Source organism: Miniopterus schreibersii, assembly GCF_964146895.1.
Source record: "Miniopterus schreibersii genome assembly, chromosome: 17".
NCBI lineage: Eukaryota > Metazoa > Chordata > Mammalia > Chiroptera > Miniopteridae > Miniopterus > Miniopterus schreibersii.
This window is the reverse complement of record NC_138117.1, coordinates 17,931,766-17,954,781: the sequence shown is the minus strand read 5'-3', so window position 1 is coordinate 17,954,781 and position 23,016 is coordinate 17,931,766. Positions and strand designations below refer to the sequence as shown.

General features: G+C 39.6%; 1 protein-coding gene across 1 annotated transcript in view; it reads right to left on the bottom strand.

Annotated features, from left to right (window-relative positions):
* RP1 (RP1 axonemal microtubule associated) overlaps positions 1-23,016 on the bottom strand; it is a gene marked incomplete at both ends in the record, with an annotated part of 119,564 nt that overhangs the window by 17,925 nt on the left and 78,623 nt on the right. Inside the window, 2 exons of the mRNA XM_081116269.1 lie at positions 1,028-1,247; positions 17,300-17,463. Coding sequence (XP_080972395.1) covers positions 1,028-1,247; positions 17,300-17,463 — 384 coding nt within the window. The remainder of the gene's footprint in view (positions 1-1,027; positions 1,248-17,299; positions 17,464-23,016) is intronic.

Sequence of the window (23,016 nt, the reverse complement as noted above, 5' to 3'; positions counted from 1 at the left end):
TTACCCTAAAGACTAAGTGCATTATCTCAGGGACTCAAAACAACCCTGTGACACAGGCTCTGCTTTCACCCTCACTGGACAGATGAGGTATTTTGGGCTAAGGAAGGCTAAGCAGCTTGCTCAGGGTAACAGAACTAAATGCATCACCAAGTCAAGGCTAAACCAGTGTGTCTAGTTCCAGAGCCTCTAGAAATCTCTGCCCCTTCAAATGAGAGATCAGCAGTGTCAAATGCATAGAGAGTTCTAGGGCACAGGAAACACACACACACACAGACATACACACACACATTTAATTTAGGACAAAAAGGCCATCAGCATCCATTGAGAAAATATTTCCAACACAGCAGCCAAAAACAAGGTGATTATCAGACATACATGGAATGGACAGAAAAAAATTAAGGCAGTATGTGAGTTTACTTTTAGGCAAAACAAAACCAACCAACAAAACACCGAGTAAGGGAATTTAGCCGCTCCTAAATTCATGATTGCTAACATTTATCAACACAGCATAGCCAAGAAAAAAGCCACATTGAAATGGCTAGCAGACCATTTACAGAAGATGAATTGACGATACACATACATCCTGGTATATAAGTTTTCACCTTTGAACAACCATACTTGTTAACCCTAAAGCCTAATGTTCTAAGTAAGGAAAGCTATGGCCTCTAAGCCAAATCTGCCAGCACCTGTTTTTGTACAGTCCAGGAATTAAGAATGCTTTTTAATTTTCTTAATGGTTAAAAAAATTAAAAGCAGAATATTATTCTTTAATAAAAGGGAATTATATAAAATTCTAATTTCAGTGTCCACAAATAAAGGTTTTTTTGGAATGCAACCACACTATTAGTTTACATATTATCTATAGAAGCTGTCTCACAAATGGGAAAGTTGAACAGTTTCAAGAGACTTGAAAGAATAGATATTTAGTGTCTGGCCCTTCACTGGAAAAGGTTTCTATTCTCTGTTCTGTATCATCCCAATTATTTTCATCTTTAATGTAAATCATAAAGGAAGCGAAATTAAATACCTGGCAAAGATGCTTTATTAGTTCTCACAATGGGCAGTTCTTTCCATCTATCTCCATCAGTTTCATTCTCAGCTATCCAGGAATCAACAGTTAGACAAAACAGCTCACATGTGTCTATGTTTTCAAGCCGAATCTCTTCCAGATACCACCTGGGATCCTTTCCACTGTTGTCGTGTCCAATACGTATTTTATAGATTTCACCAATATCTCTAAGATTAATCTACAACACAAAGGAGAAAAGGGAAATAAGATTTCCTACATCCTGATCTGATTTGTCAAATTAAAAATTCATATTCAGTTGTGAACTCAATATCCACTTCCCCCCCTAAATATTTCTCACTAATTTCCTTTAAAACTACCTACTTGTAACACCATGAAATGCTGGTATTTATGGCAAAGCACAAATCCATTGACAGTGGACAAACCAATAGATTAAATCCAGCTAATTTTCACTACATCTTTTTTTAGCAGCTCGTTATTGTTACCTTGCAAAATAAATGTTTTATTGTAGTTATTGATCTACACTATTTATTCAGTGGTTAGCCCTAAAAAAAATAATCTAATTTTCTGGTGTCTATAAGAGATTGTTTTTTCCCCATTAAAGTGGGGTCCTGACGAAAAGAAACCATACAGGCTTCTGGATTTAAACTAAGGCTAATCAAATAGCCCTGAAACAGAGTGACTTTGTATTGGAAAAACTGATTTTTTCCCCCCAGTTTTACTGAAAAATAATTGACACACATCACTGTACAAGTTTAAGGTGCACAGCATGATAGTTTGATTTACAGTAGGTTCAGCTAACATCCATCTTCACACATAGACTAAAAAGAAAAGAAAAAGAGAAATATTTTCTCTCTGTGATGAGAACTCATAGAATTTATTAGCTATAGTCACCGTGTTGTACATTACATCCCTGCTACCTATTTACCTTATAACTGGAAGTCTGTACCTTTTGACCACCTTCAAAAGATCAGAATTCTTAGACATTATACAAAAAGCATAATCCATAAAAGAAAAAACTGAAAAATTGAATTTCATCAAAATTCAAAACTCTTGCTCTGTAAAAAATCCTATTAACAGGATGAAAATTCAAGCTACAGAATGGGAGAAAATACTTGCAAATCACATATCTTAAAGAGCACTAATATCTAGTACATATAGTTCATATATTCATATATATCCACATTTACCTATATATAGAATACATGTCCTATAATAAATGTGCGTAGATATATATGTATAGTTAAAAACAAAACAAGCTTATCAAAAATCAACATTAAAAAGCAAAAATGAAATGGTCAAATGATATGAAGAGCAATTTCACCAAAAAGAATACGTAGATGGCAATAAGCACATGAAAAGATGTTTTGCAACAGGGAAGCGTGCATTAAGACCACCATGAGATATCACTATACACCTATTAGAACAGATAAAATAAGAAATTAATGACTACACCAAATACTTGCAATGATGCAAAACAACAACAACAACAACGAGATCTCTTATACATCTTATAAATTACGAGTGAGAGTGTAAAATAGTAGGCCATCTGGAAAATAGTTTGGCTTTCCCTGAAAAAAATTAAACATACACTACCATACTCTCAGCAATTACCTTGCTGGACTTTACTTCAGAGAAACGAAATCTTATATCCATACAAAAGCCTGCATACAATTGTCCTAACATCTTTACTTATAATAGTCCCAAATTAGAAGCAATCAAAATGTCCCTTGGTAGGCGAACGGTTAAGCAAACTGTGGGACCCACACCATGGACTACTACTCAGCCAGAAAAAGGAATAAACTATCGATACATGCAACAACTTGGGTGGATGTCAAGGGCATTGTGCTAAATGAAGGGGGAAATAAGCTAACATCAAAATTCCACAGACTGTGTGATTCCAATTATATAATATTCTCATAGTAACAAAATCATAGCGATTAAAAACAGAATAGTGTTTCCCAGGGATGGTGGTGGTGCATGGCTGGGGTTGAGGGCTGTGACTATAAAGCAATAGCACAAGGGAAATCTTTGGGGGACAAAAGAGCTCTATACACATGTTGATTATGGAGGTGATTACATGCATCTATGCACCTGATTAAATGACATAAAACTAGGCAGGCAGGTTGTACCAATGCCAAAATCTTATTTGATATTAACTATAACTATGTAAAATGAAACAATTGGAGAAAACTAGATGAAGGGTGCATAGGATATTTCTGCAACTTCCTGTGAATCTGCAATCATTTAAAAAAGAAAAAGATATTTAAAAAAATGTACTTACAAACATTTTGTTATAATTAGAAAGGCCGTTTGGAGATCTTATCTCCTAGGAGATGCTTTTGTCTGCATAGTTCTCTCCTCTAGGCATTTGGCTCATGTACCATTTCGGAGCACACAGGACCCCTCCCTACCTGCCCACTGTGCACGGCCCTGGGGTGCAAGCAGCCCTTCCTCACCTTAGTGTGACACCTGCTTCTTCCTGGGCTATTGAATTACTCAGAGTGCTCTGTACTCTTTCCTTCCTTCCCACAGAGATAGAAATAAATACATTTTTGTACGTATAAACAGATACATAATTAAAATAAGAAACAAAACACATATATTCATGGTCTACATAAAATAAATTTTCAGTTTTTAAATTTAATACATTTGTATCTATAGAACATATAAACAATTTGCAAAATAGAGGGGAGATAGAATTTACTCATCATTTAAATTAAATTATTAATGATTTACTTTTAATTTCTTTCTTTTACATTCCAGGTAATAAAAACTATGCTGTGCTGAATGACATCAAAACTATCCAAAATCATGGTGGATACATCGAAAGCTAACATTCCTGAAACTGAATGCACTACTCTCTGGGTATTTTTTGGTCACAATTTGCAGATTGTTTACATCCTTTGTAGAATTTATTAAAATTTCAAAGGACATGGAGCTTTACAGGAATCCCATTTATTAACACCCCTTTATTTATTAAAATCATAAATAATAAAACATAAACTATTATATACCCTTCTTTTTATGACAACTACATTTTGTACATTTTCTATTCTCTTTTCTCCTTTGAATGTAATTACTAATTCATGGCTTTTCCCAGTCTCCACTTGTTTCAATTAACTATTATGATTGTTATCACTATTAGGAAGACGGTACTTCCAGCTTAAGCAGTGAAAGCCCCTTTATAGTCGCTCTTTTGTCCGTCAGCACTGCCCTTGACATTTTTGAAGCCATCGTTGATTCCAGATAACAGAAGGACATTCCAGACCAATTCTGGTTTTGTTTTGTATTTTCCTGATCGAAGACATGGAATCAATGTATCCTGGTTCTGTTAAGCAGTTTGTATTATTCGAGACAAAACACGGGCACCAGGAGACACGTGAGGGTTGTGTGTTGGTGGAAATGCAGCTGCTGTTGGGGCAATTAACGGCGGCAGGTTAGAAGAGGCCATTTCCAGCTCACCTTCTCACCTTGATGTTTCTTCTCAGGAGATTCTCTCCTTACGGATCTTCTTGCGGATTCCTGGGGCCCATGGCCTCCTTTACTCTTGCACGGACATCAGTCTCCTGTGTTTTGGCCCTGCGGTCATGACCTCACCTGTCCCAGACCCTCCCGCATGCCCTGCTCTGCCCCTCCTCTGGCCTGTGCAGCTCAGCAAGAACTGATCACCCCTAGGCTCCACCTCACCCGCTGCACTCTGTCACTGCTTATTCCCTCCTGCTTTTGGCTCCATGGTTTCTGGGATTTGCAGTATCTGCCTGGTTCTGAGACCCTGGCAAATAGTCATTTGCCTCTCAAAGTAGTTTCATGGGGGCGAAGACAGGTGGCTGGCTTTCCCCAGCGGCATGCACCCTGAGCCTGGAGTTCAGAGAACAGCTAGAGGTGTTACCACACGCCTTCCACCTTTCCTCGGGGGCAGCTGGGCCTCAGGTTCTGACTTCGATGTCCTGCATCACAGGTCTGTGGTTACTCTTAGTTTTCCATGTTGAGATTTCTCACTGTTGCTGAATCTTAATGTGTTGTGGGAGAGATGCTATTCTGAACAAAAAGTCTCAGCCTAAATAAACCTGATGGCTTTTTCTAAAATAGCATTTCTTAGAGTTGATAGAAGTGAGAGGACAGGAAATCTCCTGTCAGAACAGGCCATCATTAGCATAAGGGTTATTTCAGCTACAGTTTGCATTTTTGCAAAGACACTGCTTATTGAATCCATTTCACAGTTGAGGAAATTGAGCTAAAGTAACGGGTCCAAGGTTGCCCAGGAAGCATGCAAATTAAAAATGCAGCTCTCCTATGCACATTTGGTTCAAAACTGTCAGTCGACCTATTTCCTAACCAAGGCAGCTTAAAATGACTTTGGCATGAGAAAATGACCTAAGCAAGTGTTATTAACATACATGCAATGTTAAAAATGATTGAGAGTTTTATTTGTGTGTGTGTTTTCTTACTTTGTAGGAACACTCTGACTGTGAGCATTTAGGTTGGCCAAGCTTTATGACAGGAAATACAAGTCCCATAAGAAATGGTTACATTTCCCAATTATGAAATGGCTTTCATAGTTCTTTTCTGAAAGTAAAATGAAATAGGCCATATATTAATTATGACTTTCTCTGTAAGTGGAATTTTGTAATACTTAAACCCAAGACTAATAAATTAAAATAAAGAGTGCACATTATTTTTAGAAAAAATATTATGTTATGTCTGTATGAACATCAATAGAATTGACAGGTGGAATAACGAGGTGTTCTAGAGTCATTTAACAAAAAAATACTTCCCTATATACATAAGTGAAGGAATTATTTAGAAAATTAACTGGGACAATTCCCTCTGTATTAAACATAGTCTTCCTTCCACAGAGCCACCAACCTTTTCTGTGTAGTTTTAGTCTCACCCCCACCACTCCCTCCCGTGCAAGTTCCTTTCTAGCAGACTCATCCCTCACCAGCTCCCAGTGGCTTTGGATCTTCCCATCGATACCTTCCCTCCTACTGATCACCTGGCCCTGTGTGCCCAGGTCTCTTCTCTACGTTTCCAAGGCCTAGGAAAAGTCTCTGTCTGATCCCACCTCTTTCAAAAGCATCCTCAAGACAACAACACTAACCTTCATTGATCTCCTTCGTCTTTGACTACCCCCAGCTCTTAATCATTTAGTCATTCATCTCTTCAGTCAGTCAGTCATGAAAAAACTTTTATTGAGGGGTTATTATATACCAGACGCTATTCCAGGCACTGGAGAGAGAAGCGATAAATAAAAGAGACAGGGCACCTATTTGGGAAGCACACCTTTTAGTGGGATGAAAGAGGCAATAAACACACATGAGAAAAAAATGAATGATGTGGTCAGACCTCTACAGCACTGAGGGGGACCTTTCTAGACAGGATGTCCAGAGGAGGCCTCTCTGAGGTGATGTTCAGGCTGGGATCGGACTGCACGAAAGGTACTCAGCTGGTAGCTGATAGAAGACAGAGCATCGCAAGCCGAGGGAACAGCTCCCATAACCTTTCAAAGGCCCTAAGGGGGACTGAGTTTGGATTGTTCCAGCTCGAGTTGAGACTCGGCAGCCATCACAAGGCTAGGAGACCAGGCCTCTGTAACACGTGGGCAGGGTCAGACTGGGATACATCAGTATGCTAGGGGTTCCTGCTCACGTTGTATTAACATTTCTCAAGTAATAAAGCCACTAGAAGCTAAGACAAAATGTTCATGCCGAGACGTAAGTTAATCCCCATTATAATAATTAGCTACAAATGAGCCAAATATGAACTATCATTCTGAAAAAATATTAACATTAGCAAATAGAACTTCAAGGCAAACATCTATTTTAAAAATTTTAAATACAGAGTGGGGCAAATACAGTAGGTTTACGGTTGTTCATATGGAAAATAATACATTTATTAATAAGTAATAATATAAGAATAAACTGTTTCGTGTCAACCCCCTTTTGCCCCGCCCTGTATTAGAAATGGTATTCATCATAACCCCCCCCACACACACACACACACAGACAAACACACCACATGTTTTCGTTGCTATAAAAATCTAAGAATTAAAGGGCTGGAACGCAGCTTGCAATACTCTCTAGTCCATCTGTCTGCCATTAAAGGGTCTGGACCATCCCAGACCATGAAGAAAATTTCAGACTTCCTTTGTAATCTACATCAAATGTTAGGAATATTGTTATCAAACTACGTTGTCTGGAGTATGATAAATCAACATTGGACATGCTCATAGACGAGAATATTAAAAGTGAACGTTTTCCTTGAGTTGGTGCAAATATTAAGTAATGATTATTAATAGGCCATTTATTTCATTTAATAAAATTACAAGAAGAGAGTTTCTAATTCATTAATTTTAATGGATTTATTGGAGTATGTGATATACAAAAAGTTGTACATATTTCATGTATGTGACTTGATGAGTGGACACATGCATACACCTGAGAAACCATTACCAAAATCGAAGCAATAAACATGTCTATCGCCTCAAGTTACTTGTGCCCCTTTGAAGAAGAGGCTTGATTTTGACTTGAGAGCTAGACAACAAGCTTTTGTAAGCTTAGAGCCATTCAACAAACATAAAGTATTTTGAAAATAGTTCTTCAGTATACCATCTGACTTATAAAAGAATAATTCAGTCGTGAGGGATAGAATTCTGTGGTGTGTGGAGTCAGAGGAGGAGAGAGCTGTGTGTCTGTCAAATGACCTAAACCACAAAAGAAATGCTAGACCATGTGCTGAGGTTCTTTTTCAGGCAGAATTTCCAGTACTTTCAATGGGCCACAGGCACTATCATTTTGTGACCAACAGCAAACTTCTCCAAGAGGAGGAACAAAACAGCTGAAGAAATCTGAGCAGCATCAAATGTCAGCTTAAAAAAGTTAAAATTCTTCCAAATGAAAGAGTGTTAAGTAAGCAGCACACCTGAGAGCTCTGAAAACACAATAACCAGGACCGTTACTTCAAGGGGCAAACTGGGAAACCAAATCCCATGCCTAGTGCCTCCTGCCAACATACTGAGTCCCATTCCAGGGCCTATTCACTGCAGAACTTACTTGGTCAACTCCGAGGAAATACGCCAGGTTTTATATGTTCTTATGATCATCCATCAAGCACCTTGTTCTCAACAGACAGAGATAATGCCATCCACGCCGTGCTGCATGGTGTCAAGTCTGAAATACTTCCAAAGGGCCGGTGCAGTTACTTTGAGTTATTTTGAGTTTTGTTTGTTTGGGTTTTTGTTTTGTTTTTAACTTTTGAGTTACTCTGTTTTTTGTTTAGTTTTTGTTTGTAACGTTTGAGTCCTTTTGAGTGCTCATTTACTCTTTAAGGCTTTCTTCATTCCTTGTATTCTGTGAGCTTCTTGGAGCCTTTATAAGTCTGCTCATTTTTCAGAATTACAATAAGAAGAAGTTGGGGTTTTTCACTTAAAACTAAACCAGTCTTACAATCAAAACCAGGTCAAGATTCAAGATGCTTATGTGGTGTAAGAACAGTGAGGAGATCACAGACTACTCTTGCTGAGGGAAGGAAAATCTCTGCCAGTTTCAAATCCTTATGGCAAGCCTATGAGATACTATTCTTTACATTTTGCAAAAGAGGAAACTGAGCTGAGCTGAGCTTCAGAGAGGTTATGTCATTCGCCCAAAGCCCTGTGTCCCCTAAGCTTCAGAGCAGGAAATTTAACTCAAGACAACAGGAGTTCACAGTGCATGAGGTCCTCTCCACCCCACAGCGCACTGAAACTGTTGGACAATTCTATCCCTAGAGCTGAAAGTGGTCCACAGAGAAAAACAAAGCACAACACAACAGAAATAGCAAACATAATTGGTGTGTTAATGTGTAAATCAAATAGTTGCTTGTTTCTTCCTTCCCACATCATCACTCCCTGTGTAGACACCACCTGTGCTTGTCAGATGAATGTGTGTGCAGGTTGTGTGCATGAGTGTGTATACGTGACTGCACCCAAGAGGACCAGCTCTCACATAATCTACAGTTTTTTCCCGGGAATTAAGTAACATTTTGTTTGCAAGAGCAAGTGATTAAATGATGTTAAAACTAAATAAATTAACGCATCCTTTGCATCGTCTGAGTGGGAAAGTCTTTCCCATTTTGCCCTAAGTACAAGTGGTTGACAGCACCCGTTCAACGGCTCCTGTGCTCTGCAGGCAGTGGCCTGGTTTTACCATGGCACTGTACTTGTATTTGTAAATGCTAACACTACACTATGGCACACCGAAACAGTAAAGCGCAGGTGTGGTGACACTAAAACACAGGCTAAATGGGCGGAGGAGATGCCATTCTGTCTTGGGCCTGAGACTGAGCTTGTGGAGGAGTTGAAGGCAGAGAAGTCTACAGAGGCAAGGGCGAAGTGAAGCACTGAGCAGATGCATCCCCGGGGTGTCCAGGAAAGCTGCTCGTGAAATGCAGTCCTCCATATGGCATGGCAAACCTGAGGCCTGGAGTCCTTCACTTAGCATGCTAGGTTGCTGTCAATTAACTCAGCCTCTGAGTCCAGCTAAAGGAGAGTGAGAAATATTCTGTGGGAGCCGTGTAAATATTGATTTCATTGCCTACTGTTACTAGACTTAGAAAACTGCTAGAGATAATTTAGGTGTAATTAGAGTTCAATGCCTAAGGCTTCTTTTTCATGCTTGAACTGTGACTAATTTTTCTGGCCTGCAAGCTATAAAAGTTGGACTGGGTTTCCCTTTAACACCTCCTCACCATTACCCACAATAAAATTCTCACAAAAAATGAGAGCTAAAACTAAATTTTGACTTGTGGCACAGAAGTGTTGATCCCAGTAAAATCTGCTGGGCAGATGGATTACCAAGAATGAGTTACCACAGACATTTAAGGAACTGAAGTAAGTATAGCTTGAATCTTTGGAGGATTAGTGACAATATAATGCCTACTTCCTTTACTTTCTAATTTAATAGATAAATGATGGTAGATGATAGATAGAGATAGATAGATGATAGATAGATGATAGATAGATAGATAGATAGATAGATAGATAGATAGATGATAGATAGATAGATAGATAGATAGATAGATAGATAGATAGATAGATAGATGATAGATAGATGATAGATAGATAGATAGATAGATGATAGATAGATAGATAGATAGATAGATAGATAGATAGATAGATAGATGATAGATAGATAGATGATGATAGATAGATGATAGATAGATGATAGATAGATAGATATAGATAGATGATAGATAGATGATAGATAGATAGATAGATAGATAGATAGATAGATAGATAGATAGATAGATAGATGATAGATAGATAGATAGATAGATGATAGATAGATAGATAGATAGATAGATAGATAGATAGATAATAGATAGATAGATGATAGATAGATAGATAGATAGATAGATAGATAGATAGATAGATGATAGATAGATAGATAGATGATAGATAGATAGATAGATAGATAGATAGATAGATAGATAGATGATAGATAGATAGATAGATAGATAGATAGATAGATAGATAGATAGATAGATAGAGGATAGAGAAAGGTGGGTAGATAGATGTAAAAAAGAGATGGGGAGAGAGAGAGGCAGAGGGAGAGTATCTAGACTTGTGAAAAATACTCATACTTGAGACATAAAATTAGGGTGTACTTGTAAGACAAAGGAAAATGAATAGAAATGAAGGCTTAAAATAAAATTAAATAAGCGTACGGATATTTCTAAGGCCGATTATCTTGAACCCATAAATGAGGACAAGATATTTGAATATTAATCTGCATGTTGCCATGTGACTGGAGCGAGCATAGCTGGCAGAAAACATGTGCATTTTATAAGAAAACAAAAATCTGGCCAATGTGCACATTTCTCATGGTATTGATGACTCTGTAAGTTTTTCTCTTGCTCTTGATATATCATGGCTGTGCCCACTCTAATTTACAGGCTAGTTTCAAAGGAGAGGATAAAACTGTTCTTAAAACTGACCTCACAAGTACTGTTTTTTAATAAAATATTTTTATTCAGTTATAACTGAGCTCCCTACCCAAGACTCCGAAACGCGTTTCTAGTGAGGAATGGCCAGAAGCTGAAGGCTGTCAACAGAGGAAATATACCAAAGGCTTTCCATTTGGATTTGTCTGTGCAATCCTGGGTTCAATGACAGATGTCAACATCAAGCCAGATACACTCGAATTGATTAAAATCTGGAAACTTTAGAGTGTTCCCTACCCCCAACCTTTTGAATCCTTGAATCCTACCAATAAAAAAATGGCTGGAGATATCTAAACTTTGAATTAGGTGTTTCAAGTTCACTATCACTCTCAAGTTAACCCACTTCGCAGGTATTTGAGGGCCTGTGTCTGGCCAGTATTGAGTATTAAGGAAGCAACAATACATAAGACACATACGACCCCCTCCCTCAGGGGGCATACAACTCAGACATGGACTCAGATCTTCAAATCAGTTAGATCAGTTAGACACAGATGCCATGAGTGCTGCAAGAGGGGGCCGTGGAGAAATGAAAAATGTTGATTTAACCAGTCTAGGGCATCAAGAAATATCACATTTTAGTATTAAAATTACAAATAGTGTTGATGACGATATGCCAAAGGTGCATTTGGGGACAATCAGTTACAGAGAAAACTCTGGCAGGAGGGCCATATAATAAAGACACTGCAGAAGCGCAGATGTGAGAAGACAAAGTCTGGCTAAGGTTGGAAGCGATAACAATCGCACATCTGCACATCACAACAAAGCGAGATGGCTGGAACCTTATGCTATGTGCCTGACAAAGCCAGGGGCCTCTCCCTTCCCTAAGCTAGGTCTTCTTTTGGTCCTTTTACAATAAGCAAGGCAGAGGGCACTTCAGGGGATCAAGAGGCCTACAGGCCATTCAACAAGGGTTCACTCTACCCTCTCTTCATTCTCTGTACAAAACAAAATTTCACAGAATTCTAAGATTCTCACTGTCCTGTCCCCTCAAATTCATATGTTGAAATCCTAACCTTCACTGTGATGGTATCAGGAGGCGAGATTTTGGGGAGGTCATAAGACCCTGAAGGTGGAAACCCCAAGAATGGGATTAGTGCCCTTATAAAGGGGACCCCAGAGAGCACTCCTGTCCTCTTCCGGCCATGTGAGAACAACACGAGAAGCTGGCAGTCTGCACCAGGGAAGGAGCCCTCAGCAGGACCCGACCACGCTGGCACCCTTCTCAGATTTCCAGCCTCCAATCTGCAAGAAGCAAATTTCTGTTGATTATAAGCCTGGACTCAGTCTGTGGCACTTTGTTATACAGCCTGAACTGACTGAAACCACCACACCGGGGTGGCCTCTGCATGTGTGTTTCCCCCTTTGTCTCATGCATCTGTGCAGATTTGAACCTCCTACCATTTGCGGTGGCAGAAACCAAGATTTGGCCGCTAACAGGTTCTGCTTCAAAGCCGGAGGGATGGAACAGTGTCACCTTTCACACCCTTTTCTATGCGTGGCAGTGGTGACAGGCGATCTTGAACCTTCTGTCGTGTTGAATGGATCTTTCTCTCCCCTCCAGTAGCAACATTAAGCAGGGAGCCAGCAAGGCGTTTGGCCAGGGATTTCCACAGGAACAGCGCAAGCATTACATGTTTCAGCTGTTGCAATGATGTGAAATTTATCTCTCTGAGAAAGGAACTCGGGGATCTTGCTGGAGCTTACTTGGGAACAATAGTTAACAGTTGATTAATTTCCAACTATTTTCCAATAGAAGGAAAAAATAATTCAACATATGGTGGGTTTTAAGAGGCTTCATGCCTATCAAGTGGATTTGAAAGTTCCTGGGAACAACACTTTGACAATCAAATTCAATAATAGTAATAATAATAATAGCAAAAATCAACAGATACAATAGGGAAACTTTAAAAAATCTATTTAACAAATGATTAGCTACTATATGTAAGAAAATAATTGCCCAAGGAATAGGACTAAGTATTACAAATGTTCAGAAAGTGCCCTTTCTAGAATCTTTATGCTAAGACTAAAACAACCAGCTTAGCTCCCATCTCTCTTACTGATTGCCTTTTGTGAAGCAGGGCCCTCCGGCATACAAGCCATTTTAAAATATTGCTCTGTATCATTTTTATCCCAAGATAATTACAAGTTCATGTTGGTGCCAAATGCAAATTATGTTTATTTCTTTCTGAAACCATGGCAGGGATTTTAATGGCATTCACTAGAGCATATGGTCAGATGTGTGCATTATTTTGAAAGGTTACTCATGTATGGACTGCAAACACATATGTGACACTGTTTAGAATGGTGCTGGCGTTCGCTGGTCTAAGCTTTAATCAACCGATTACACTTTCAGGTGAGATTTTACATTGAACACTCAGCAGTATTGACTGATGCAAATGCTACCGTTTGCCAACTGGAACGCTGTCAAATTTTTTCAGCTTTCTTTTTCACACTGCATTTCAGAAGAAAATGCTCTCGCTGTCACGCTGCATCACAAATGACTTTCTTAGTCCCACCTTAAGTTAATACAGCTGAAGTTGCTACTCAGTTTTCAGCATCCCCTAACAACTGCAAATGTCATGCATGCAGTTCTCTGTATCAAGATATGTTGCACAATTGGCTCTAGGAGAGAGTGCTCTTTTTCCCTAGCAAAGCCACCAAGCAAAATAGATTTTCATTTCTTTTACAGTACAATGGCTGTGAAAGAAACAGTCATCTTTATGTACAGCATGTCTTTCTGGAATAAAGTTGAAATAAATATAGAGAATATGTTTGAATTTAAAGCTTTTATGAACAACCCAGTCCCTTATTACTTGCATCCTGCATGAATCTTTTTCATAATGCAATGTCAACAGCAGACTCCATCTCTTCCATTGAACTCCCATCACTGACACTATCTCACTAGGCTATTTAGATGTCCTGGGAGAACTGGGCCTCCTTTGGAAGCACATGCATAGCTCCCACTGATCCTGAATCACGTTTTGCATCACAGAATGAAGAAAAAGAATGAATAAGAATATGAGTTGCTTATTTATGATAGCATAAGGTGTTAACAAGCTGTATGTACTTCTAAACCTCAGAAAGATCTCCAAGTCAATAAAAGCAAATTCAACCTCATGTAGACCCACATTCCTTTCTAGATAAAGGCAATAAAGGGAGCAAATGCCCAGGAAGAGTAGGTAAAACTGTTATGTAATGAAGGTTGAAGTGCCAAGTGAAATCATTTGGCTAATTTAAACCTATCCAAACATTTGCTGGAACTAGAGCTTTCGGCTTTACGAATAGCTCATCTTCTTCATTAGCATTATAAAATGATGTTTATTATTAATTATTTATGCTATAGGACAGATAATATTGGCAGATAGAAAGAGCTTACAAACTTAAGCGGACTCTATGAAGTGGATCTTGGTTGAACTGGATGTGGCCATCAAGGACTATTTTAATCACACAACAGAGTTTTCAGACAGGGAAGGACAAATACGTAAGCAAGGATATGTCAATGTGTGCATCAGACCCCCTCCCCCCCAAGTTCTAGAGGGTTCTTAAGAAACAAATGGTAAAGAATGAATCTGAGTGAAAAATAAAAAAGGAAAGCTTTCCTCACAACTTCTTGATTGATTAAGAATCCGAATGACAGAAACATGATCTGTAATGGCCAACTAGGTGTCTTCACCCATGATATAACCAAGCAGTCTCACAATATCAGGATTATGACCCTTCCGCTGCTTAGTGCTGCCAAATGGAGTTGATGTATAACGTTACCAAACTCCACATTTCAAGGCCACCAGAGAAGGATAGGAAAGGGAAGGGAAGGAGAAAAAAAGAGATAAAGAAAGAGGATGGTGGAGAGGGGGAAAGAAAAGAAAAATATAAAGAAGTCACACAGAGTTGTGTCAATATCAAAATGACACACTGGCATCAATTTAGCTAATGGCTAATAATTTTTAGGTCCACATGGACATTTAACCTTTAAACTATGAAAGGCCCAAGATAAATGTTCTTGCTATTATTTACACTTTCACTGCTTTATTCTGGTCCAGCCAACCTAGTCTTGGCTCCCTCTATTCCTTCCTCCTACTCCAGCCTCCAGACATGTTTCTTCATAGAACCCCCATGCCAGCAATAGCCACCTACCAACCATCTGCCAAGCCGCCTTCCTGCCTTCATTCATCTGAAAAATTACTTTAAATTTCACCCCATCAAGAAGTGTACCTCAATTTGTGAGCAGGATCATAAGAGTGAGCCTCGGGAGTATAAAGACAATATTTTATACTTTATACAAAGTGTTTTGATTTTTAACTCTTTCAATGTGTACAATAACATTATAAGGTATTTATTGTACCCATTTTACAAAGGAGGAAATTAAAGCTTAGAAATGTTAAGTGGTTTATCCGTATCTCCTTAGCTAGTAAAGGTCAGAGTTGGAACTCAAATATAGGTCTTCTAATTCCTACTAATACAAATTGCATTTTTATAAAAAAAATGTATTATACATTTTATTCTAGGAACATAAGGGATATGCAAATAATTGTGAAAGTGCCCTATGAGCTCATAATAAATATTAAACCTATTCATCTACAAAATTAATTGACCTTATACAGTAGTGAACCAGAAACAGGAAACTACTTTCTAAGAGTGAATGGCTTAACCACAAACTTTTCCCAAGCAACAGAGAATACTATTTAGTGTTTTGATTTACAAAAATGCAATAAAAAGCTCAGCTAAATCTCCGGAAAGGTTTATACGTAAATAATAACCACACAAGATACATGGGATGCCTTTATTATGCCCTCAAGGTGAGAATGATCACAGGAAAATTCAACAGTGAATGCCTCAGGTGAAAGTAACAAATATTAAACAAATTCCAGCAGAGTCATTTCCATTAAACTTTCATGCTTTCAACAGATATTCATGAGTGTCTAGTCTATGCTAGTCAATGGATAAGATTACAGAAGCTGAAGAGAATAGCCAAAGAGTATATGTGCATACCCCATGGACATAGACAACAATGTGGTGAGGGCCAGAGGGAGGGGAGAGTGGGGTCTGGGTGGAGGGATGCAAAGAGGAGGGAAATGAGAGGTATCTGTAATAATGTCAACAACAAAGAAAAAAAAGATTCAATATTTAGCAAATGAATGAGGTCTAACCCCCCTGCAATCTAGGAAAACCCTTCTGACTACTACCTTCAAACTTTCTGCTATAATGAACTCTTTGTTCTGATTTTTGTCTTGGTCATTTTTCTGAGAATGTCTCATTTCCTTCAGCCTAGCTCTCAGTGACATTTCAGGTGCTCTTATAGGTCTGACTCTATAGTCTGTGGAGGGTAGCTGCCAAAATTACTATAAGGTCTTCCATCACTTTGCAATCTCTTATTTGAAACTAGAATCCTCCTCTACTCTCTGTACCATCCAACACTCAAGTTTCCCTTCAAGAGCTATGATTGGGTCAGGGGAACATTAGAGTTGCCTCACATTGCCACATATAACATGAATCGGTTATACAAAAGGAAAATTTTCACTGTTCTGACAGTACTGAGATAGTCAATGTTTCAACTCCACTTGACTGGTGGCTCTTAAATTCCATGGATTTAATCACATGACATATTGTAGGCTCAAAGTCACATTTACATTGGGCCAGTTCTTACTTATCTTCAGAAGATTATAGAAATCACAGCCACAATTAAAAGATTTTATAGAGTAATAGGAATTCCAGTAAAATAGAACAAAATAAATTAAAAATAAAAACAAGTAGAGAAAGACTTCTAGAATGGCATATTGAGGCCTTTCATAAATCCATTTCTCCATAGAAAAATGGCAAAAACTTTTGAAATCAAAATTTCAAAAACTCTGGAAGTTAATCAAAAGCTTGCAACAATCTGAGGAGCATTTATTCAATGAAAACTATGCACCTTGGTTAGAACAGAAGGGTTTGTGCTTTGTAACTTGATCTATTTCCCTTTTTCTCTCCCAAGCTCCACAATATCCTGAAAAACTGGAAATATTTGACTTGATGGCAGATTAGAAGTAAATTTTTCCACAAGTTTTAAATTTCCTAAAGTTCATATACTTTGTTGCCTTTATGCAAATAAAAAGTGGGGAGGAAAGAAAAACTTCGATTTCTGTTTTCTCCTGTTTCCCAACTCTCTTATGATAAAAAATAAAAATAAGAATAAAATCTTGTTTTCCAAGAAAATGTAATGCAAAAGCAAAACAGATAAAATTCTCTATTTCATCTTAGGGAATGTAGATCATAAGATATATTCACAAGCAGGTGATAGCATATCAATTTTACCTTGAATATATCTGCACTGTTGGGGTTAAATAGCTGGTGTTTCCCAGATCCTAAAATAATTGGACCTGAACATCTTGCTTCTCCATAGACATAAAGGGATACTGTTGCCGTGGTGCCCGCATTTTCAAGATCCCCAGTGACAACAGTCACCTTCCAATCTCCTTCTGCAAAGGAAAAAGAAAATCAACATGAAATTGTGGAGGAATGCCATATTAATATTAGGAAATGGGGAATTCTACATTTTACTTAGTTGTGAAATGAATAATTTGTGAAATCAAGAAGTACTACAATAATTGTTAATCATGGACTCCTCCTGAAGCTAGCATGTGGAAAAGTTTTAGAAATACTATAGCATTTTTATTACAAAGCAAATAAGCAGTGAGCTTTTTCCGGACGGCATATATTTGGGGGGAAATGCTGAGTTGGACACATTTGGTGTTGTTTGGCTAGAAAATTTAGGGGTTTGTGTAGGCATCACTGTCAAATCTTTGGGTGGGAATGAATGACAGACATACTGATAACCTGACACAGGAAGACGTTATCTGTACTAGGAGATGCCCTGTCAAATTGGGGTCAGCAGCAGTCCTAGCGGAATCATGGTGAGAACAAAGAAGACCTAGAAATGAAGCCAAAAGAGCTGAAAAGGTTTCCAGGAAAGATGGCTAGAGTCCCTTACGGGTTGGGATGAACAAATAAATAAGGAGTAAAATGCTGGATGCAGGACTGAGCGAAAGGAGTTGGGTTTGGGAGAAGGATGGTTTAGAAAGATGTGTTTGAAACAGAGACGACGTGTATGGAAAGCAGATGGCTCACCGAGCTTCCTGCCTGTGAGGCTGGGTGCGCAGGAAGGCTGAGGCCCACTGGCCAAATCCAGGCTTCCACCAGTTTTTGTAATTAAAGTTTCCCCGGCACACAGCCACGCTCATTTGTTTATGTTTTGTCCCTGGAAACTCCTGTGCTACATGGCAACTGAGTAGTTCCCACAGAGGCCTTATGATCTGCACAGCTTAAGATGCATATTACCTGGCCCTTTATCATAACAGTTTGCTGACAACCAGTGTAACTAAAAACTGTCCTCTCCAGCCTGCATTAGAACATGTGCTGGTTGAGATTGAGTATGAGAGATTTAAACAGTGCATGCAACCCTGCCGGTGTGGTTCAGTGGATTGGGTGTCATCCCATGCACCAGGAGGTCACTGGTTCAATTCCTGGTCAGGCCATATGCCCAGGTTGTGGGCTTGATCCCCAATCTATGTTTCTCCATCATCGATGTTTCTATCTCTCTTCCTCTCCCTTCCTCTCTCTCTAAAACCAATAAAAACATATTTTAAAAAATAAATAAACAATGCATACAGAGCTATTAAACCGCACTGATTTCCAAGATTATGTAACAGTTTCCAGTCATGCTCCCATCAAATCATAAACACCAGGCTTATTCACAATGGGCAACCTAGACAAAGTCCTAGACAAAGCAGGCTTATCCTACTATGTCAGATTGCATTATTGAAAGAAGGCCTGACTAATATCTACTAACTCACTTGCTCTACACTATGACCATTTTATTGGGGTACTATGACTTCTACTAAGAAGTGGGGTCTGTTTTCCCTCCCTTTGAGTCTGGGGTGCCCTTGTCCAAATATGATGCATCACAAGTGACATTCTGAGACTTCAGGGTCTAGATGGGCCCGGGTCTTTTAGAACACTCCCTCTTGGATCCCCAGAGTCGTGCTGTGAAAACCTGAAGCACATGGAGAGTCCTCATGTAGGTGGGTAACTCCCCCTGGGCTCCCAGAGTCATCAACAGGCAGCATGGGTGAGCCACCATGGAGGACCAGCCTGCCACATCGTCTGATGTCTCCAACAGCAGTACTAGCTGACTACAACAACGAGAGTTTCCAAGCAAAAAATCGCCTAGCTGAGCCACGCCAACCCACTGAAAGGTGAAAGATACAAATAAATTATTGTTTAGAGCCACTCAATTTTGGGGTGCTTTCTTGTGCAACAGAAAACTGGAACAGCTACTGAAAACATTTCACAGATAAGAGCTCTCGGTTATCCTTTGACTTAAAAATACCATTAGTGTTTTTCCAGGAGGTCTGATTATTGGCATGTATGCCAGGAGGTTTGATGGAGGCATCTCTTTCATTTCCCAGGTAAAGGGGAAAAACAGATTGCAGGCCAGCTGTTAACCTTTTCCTTTCCAAAGCTCTCCTTATTAATTGGAGGTTTATTTTCAGGAAGGCACAAGGGATTTATTTTGGTGAACAAAGTCCCAATAGCTAGTGACGTTGAACAGCCCCTTCCTTAGGTCTTAACATTTTCTCTTTACCTGATTCTGTGCAGAATTCTGTCCCAGAGTTGGCATGCATTTGACTTTGCAGCTCAGAAAATGGAAACATTTGGTTGAATATAGAAACATCTGTGTCTAGACACATTTTCAGTTACTTGGCAACTGCCCACTGAATACAGTACTCAAACAAATGCAGGAAGGATGCATGTAAATTAAGCTCTTACCATGTAATTGTTAGTTCAGCAGACTGAGGAAAAGCTCCGCAAAGCTGCCTGCCTTAAGTCACCACAGTGCACAGTAAAAACTATAGAGCAGGCACGCTTTGCCTGATGCCACACCAGACAGCACGCACATTCACTTACCTTGACAGCAGGGCACAGGAAGACTCTGAGAGTGACAAAACCCACCGCTCCCCTGCAGGTCACGGCCTCGCACTGCCCTGATTCCAATCGGGAGTTTGCTGAGACAGCCTGAGACCAGTATCACTACGCATGACATCTCTGTTCGGCTCTCACCCAGTGGAGAGGCTGAGCATTGAGGCAGGGGAAGATGGAGGAGAGAGGGGACAGCAGGCGACTCAGGGGAACAAAGGCTCTAACATTACACAGACCCACCCCTTTTCCCAAAGCCCCGTGATGAGGGCTCTCCAGGCTCCAGGTGGTGAATCCAAGAACGCTTTCCACCCACATTCCCTTGCCTCCCAGAGAGAGGTCAGAATAAATAAAATGTTCTCCAGCTTCACATCCATGGTGATATTTTAACATGGCTCACAGACTGGCATGACTGTCAAATGCATAATTCAACTCCGTTCATGATACTGGTGCCCACTGCCCACGGCACCCCCTCAAGCAGCCTCTGGCCCCTCGAAAGCCCTTCTCACACAGCCACTTTCCCTTGTACCGCCCTTCATCTCTCCTAAAGGGCTCCTGCCCACCTCCAGGACTTTGCCTGAGATACCTCTGCCAGATGGTTCTCTTCTACCTCTCTTCTCCTCCCATCTGGTGAACACCTTTGTCTCCAGGCTCAGCTCACAAGTCACCTCCTCCACGAAGCATTTCCAGACCTCCCTCCCAATAACTAGGATGGACCCATCTCTCCTGCCTCTCTCCGATCTCTGTGCACACTTCACCTTAGATGTGTGAATAAGCACCATTTGTCTGTGGCCTCCTACCCCTATCTGCCCACCTGGACTGCAAGCCACTCGAAGGGCAACTTTTGGTCTCAAATGTCTCTGTATTCCCATTGCCTAGTACAGTACTTCACACCGAGCAGTCTCCCAAAAAAATGAATGAGTGAATGATTTATAAAACCTTTTGAGATCCATTAATGAGTATTTTGAAAAGTAAGACTGTAGGTGTGAGGAAGACTATTCAAGGTATTATTTAAAATGTTTCAGCACAATATTTAACTATTTCATAATTTAAAAAAGAACAAGTCCTTCTGATGAGGTTTCATTAGTGTGATTTTTTTTTTTTTGTACAAAGGACAAAGACATTGTTAATTTGTCTCATAATTGATCTTGTTATTAACACAATAATAACAGAAACAATATTGACCTTGCATCACCCAAATTCTGAAAGGCATGTAGATATATTTCAATGAGATTTGGCAACGATACTATAAATAAATTATTACTTTATTTTAATTTTTGATAATTTTATCTCCAAATAAGTCTATGTAAACAAACTCACAAGTTCTTTAAAATACAGCTTCATAAGATCATAAGATTTTTTTGAATTTTTTAAGTACTTCAAAAAGACTTTTATTTTTCCAAGAGACAAATAATACGTATCCTAGTATACATGGAAAGCAATAGAGAAATCATGTGCTGACTAGCACAGGAGTTGGGATAAATTTGATAGTGAGTTAGAAACAGCTATGCTGCCTAGGATAAAAGGGTTCCAAACAACGCTCAATTTTCTTCACTTTAAGTCCAGAAAACAACCATAAAACACTCTCAGAAATGAATCTATTATATATTTCATATTGACATGGGTATAGTGTAAATCTCTTGTCATTTCCATGGTTCTGATTATTATTTATTGTTGTGGGGCATAGCAAAGGACACCCCAATTTACAGAGCTGAATAGAGAAGAACCAGCAATAGAGACAGTTGATGGCCGTGGCGGGCGTTGCCTGCTGCAGCCCAAATGCTTGCAGAAGGGACTGTTGCCAGGCGCTCGGGACCCATGATACATTTCATCACAAGGAAAATGTGGTCTAAAAAAATGTTCATTGGGTACAGAAGATGTACCAGGCCCTACTTAAGGGTTTTATAAGACATTATTTTACCGAATCCGCACAGCAACCCTGGTAATTCCTATGATCGTCTCTATTTACAAGAAAGTATCGAGGCAGAGAGAAGCACAGTGACTGCCAAGCCGTGCAGTGACTACCAACCAGGATGCTCAGGAGCCTCTCCGCGTGTTGGAACTTGTATCTCACTATTAATGAGACATAGCTGTCCTTCAGTGCAGTTTACCATGAACCCCTGCCCCTCTGTTTAGTACATTCAGCCCCATTTCAAATCTCGATCCTTGTCAGGGAGGGTAGCGTGACAGAGGAATGTCATGTTCTCTTCAGGGCCCCAGGGGCCCTGTGACCGTCCTCAATCTGGATTGCAGCTTCTCATCAATGGCATTTCTATCTTGTCCTTATTTCAAATTCCCCTCAAGCTTATCCTTCATACCTGCTGCTGAACCTCCCCCAGACCCGTCTTTACTGATCCGCACCTTACCTTAGCTAACACAGAAATCTTAACCTTACCTCTCTTTGAGTATTTGCTAAAAATTCTCAAGTACTTCATTTTCCAACCTCCAAGCAATTTACTAGGTCAAACCTACCTTCAGATCCACATATCACTGTATGCCAGTCATTAGGATAGCAACTCATAATCCTCAATATAATCAGCATCCAAATCTTGACCAACATATGCAGGTCTACATGAACTACCTTCTACCAATTCTATGGCTGTAATTATCTATTGCTTTGTAACAAACCATTCTAAACTTAATGGCTTAAAACAATGATAAATATTTATTTTGCCAATGAATCTGCAATTTGAGCCAGACTTGGCATAGAAGGATCATATCTGCTTCACACAGTGTCAACTGTGGTGACTCAACTGCAGACATAAGGATCTGTTTCCAAGGTGGCCCTCTCACATGACTGGCAAGTTGGTTCTGGCTGCTGTCTGGAAGCTCAGCTGGGGATCAGGGAAATAGCCTTTGTGCCTCTCCATGTAGACCTCTCTGTGTGGCCTGTGCTTCCTTAAGGTATGGTGGCTAGGTTCTAAGGACAAACATCCCCAGAGAGAGACAGAGACAGAGACAGAGACAGAGACAGAGACAGAGACAGAGACAGAGACAGAGACAGAGACAGAGACAGGGAGAGCCAGGCAGAGAAGTATTGTTTTTTATGACCTACT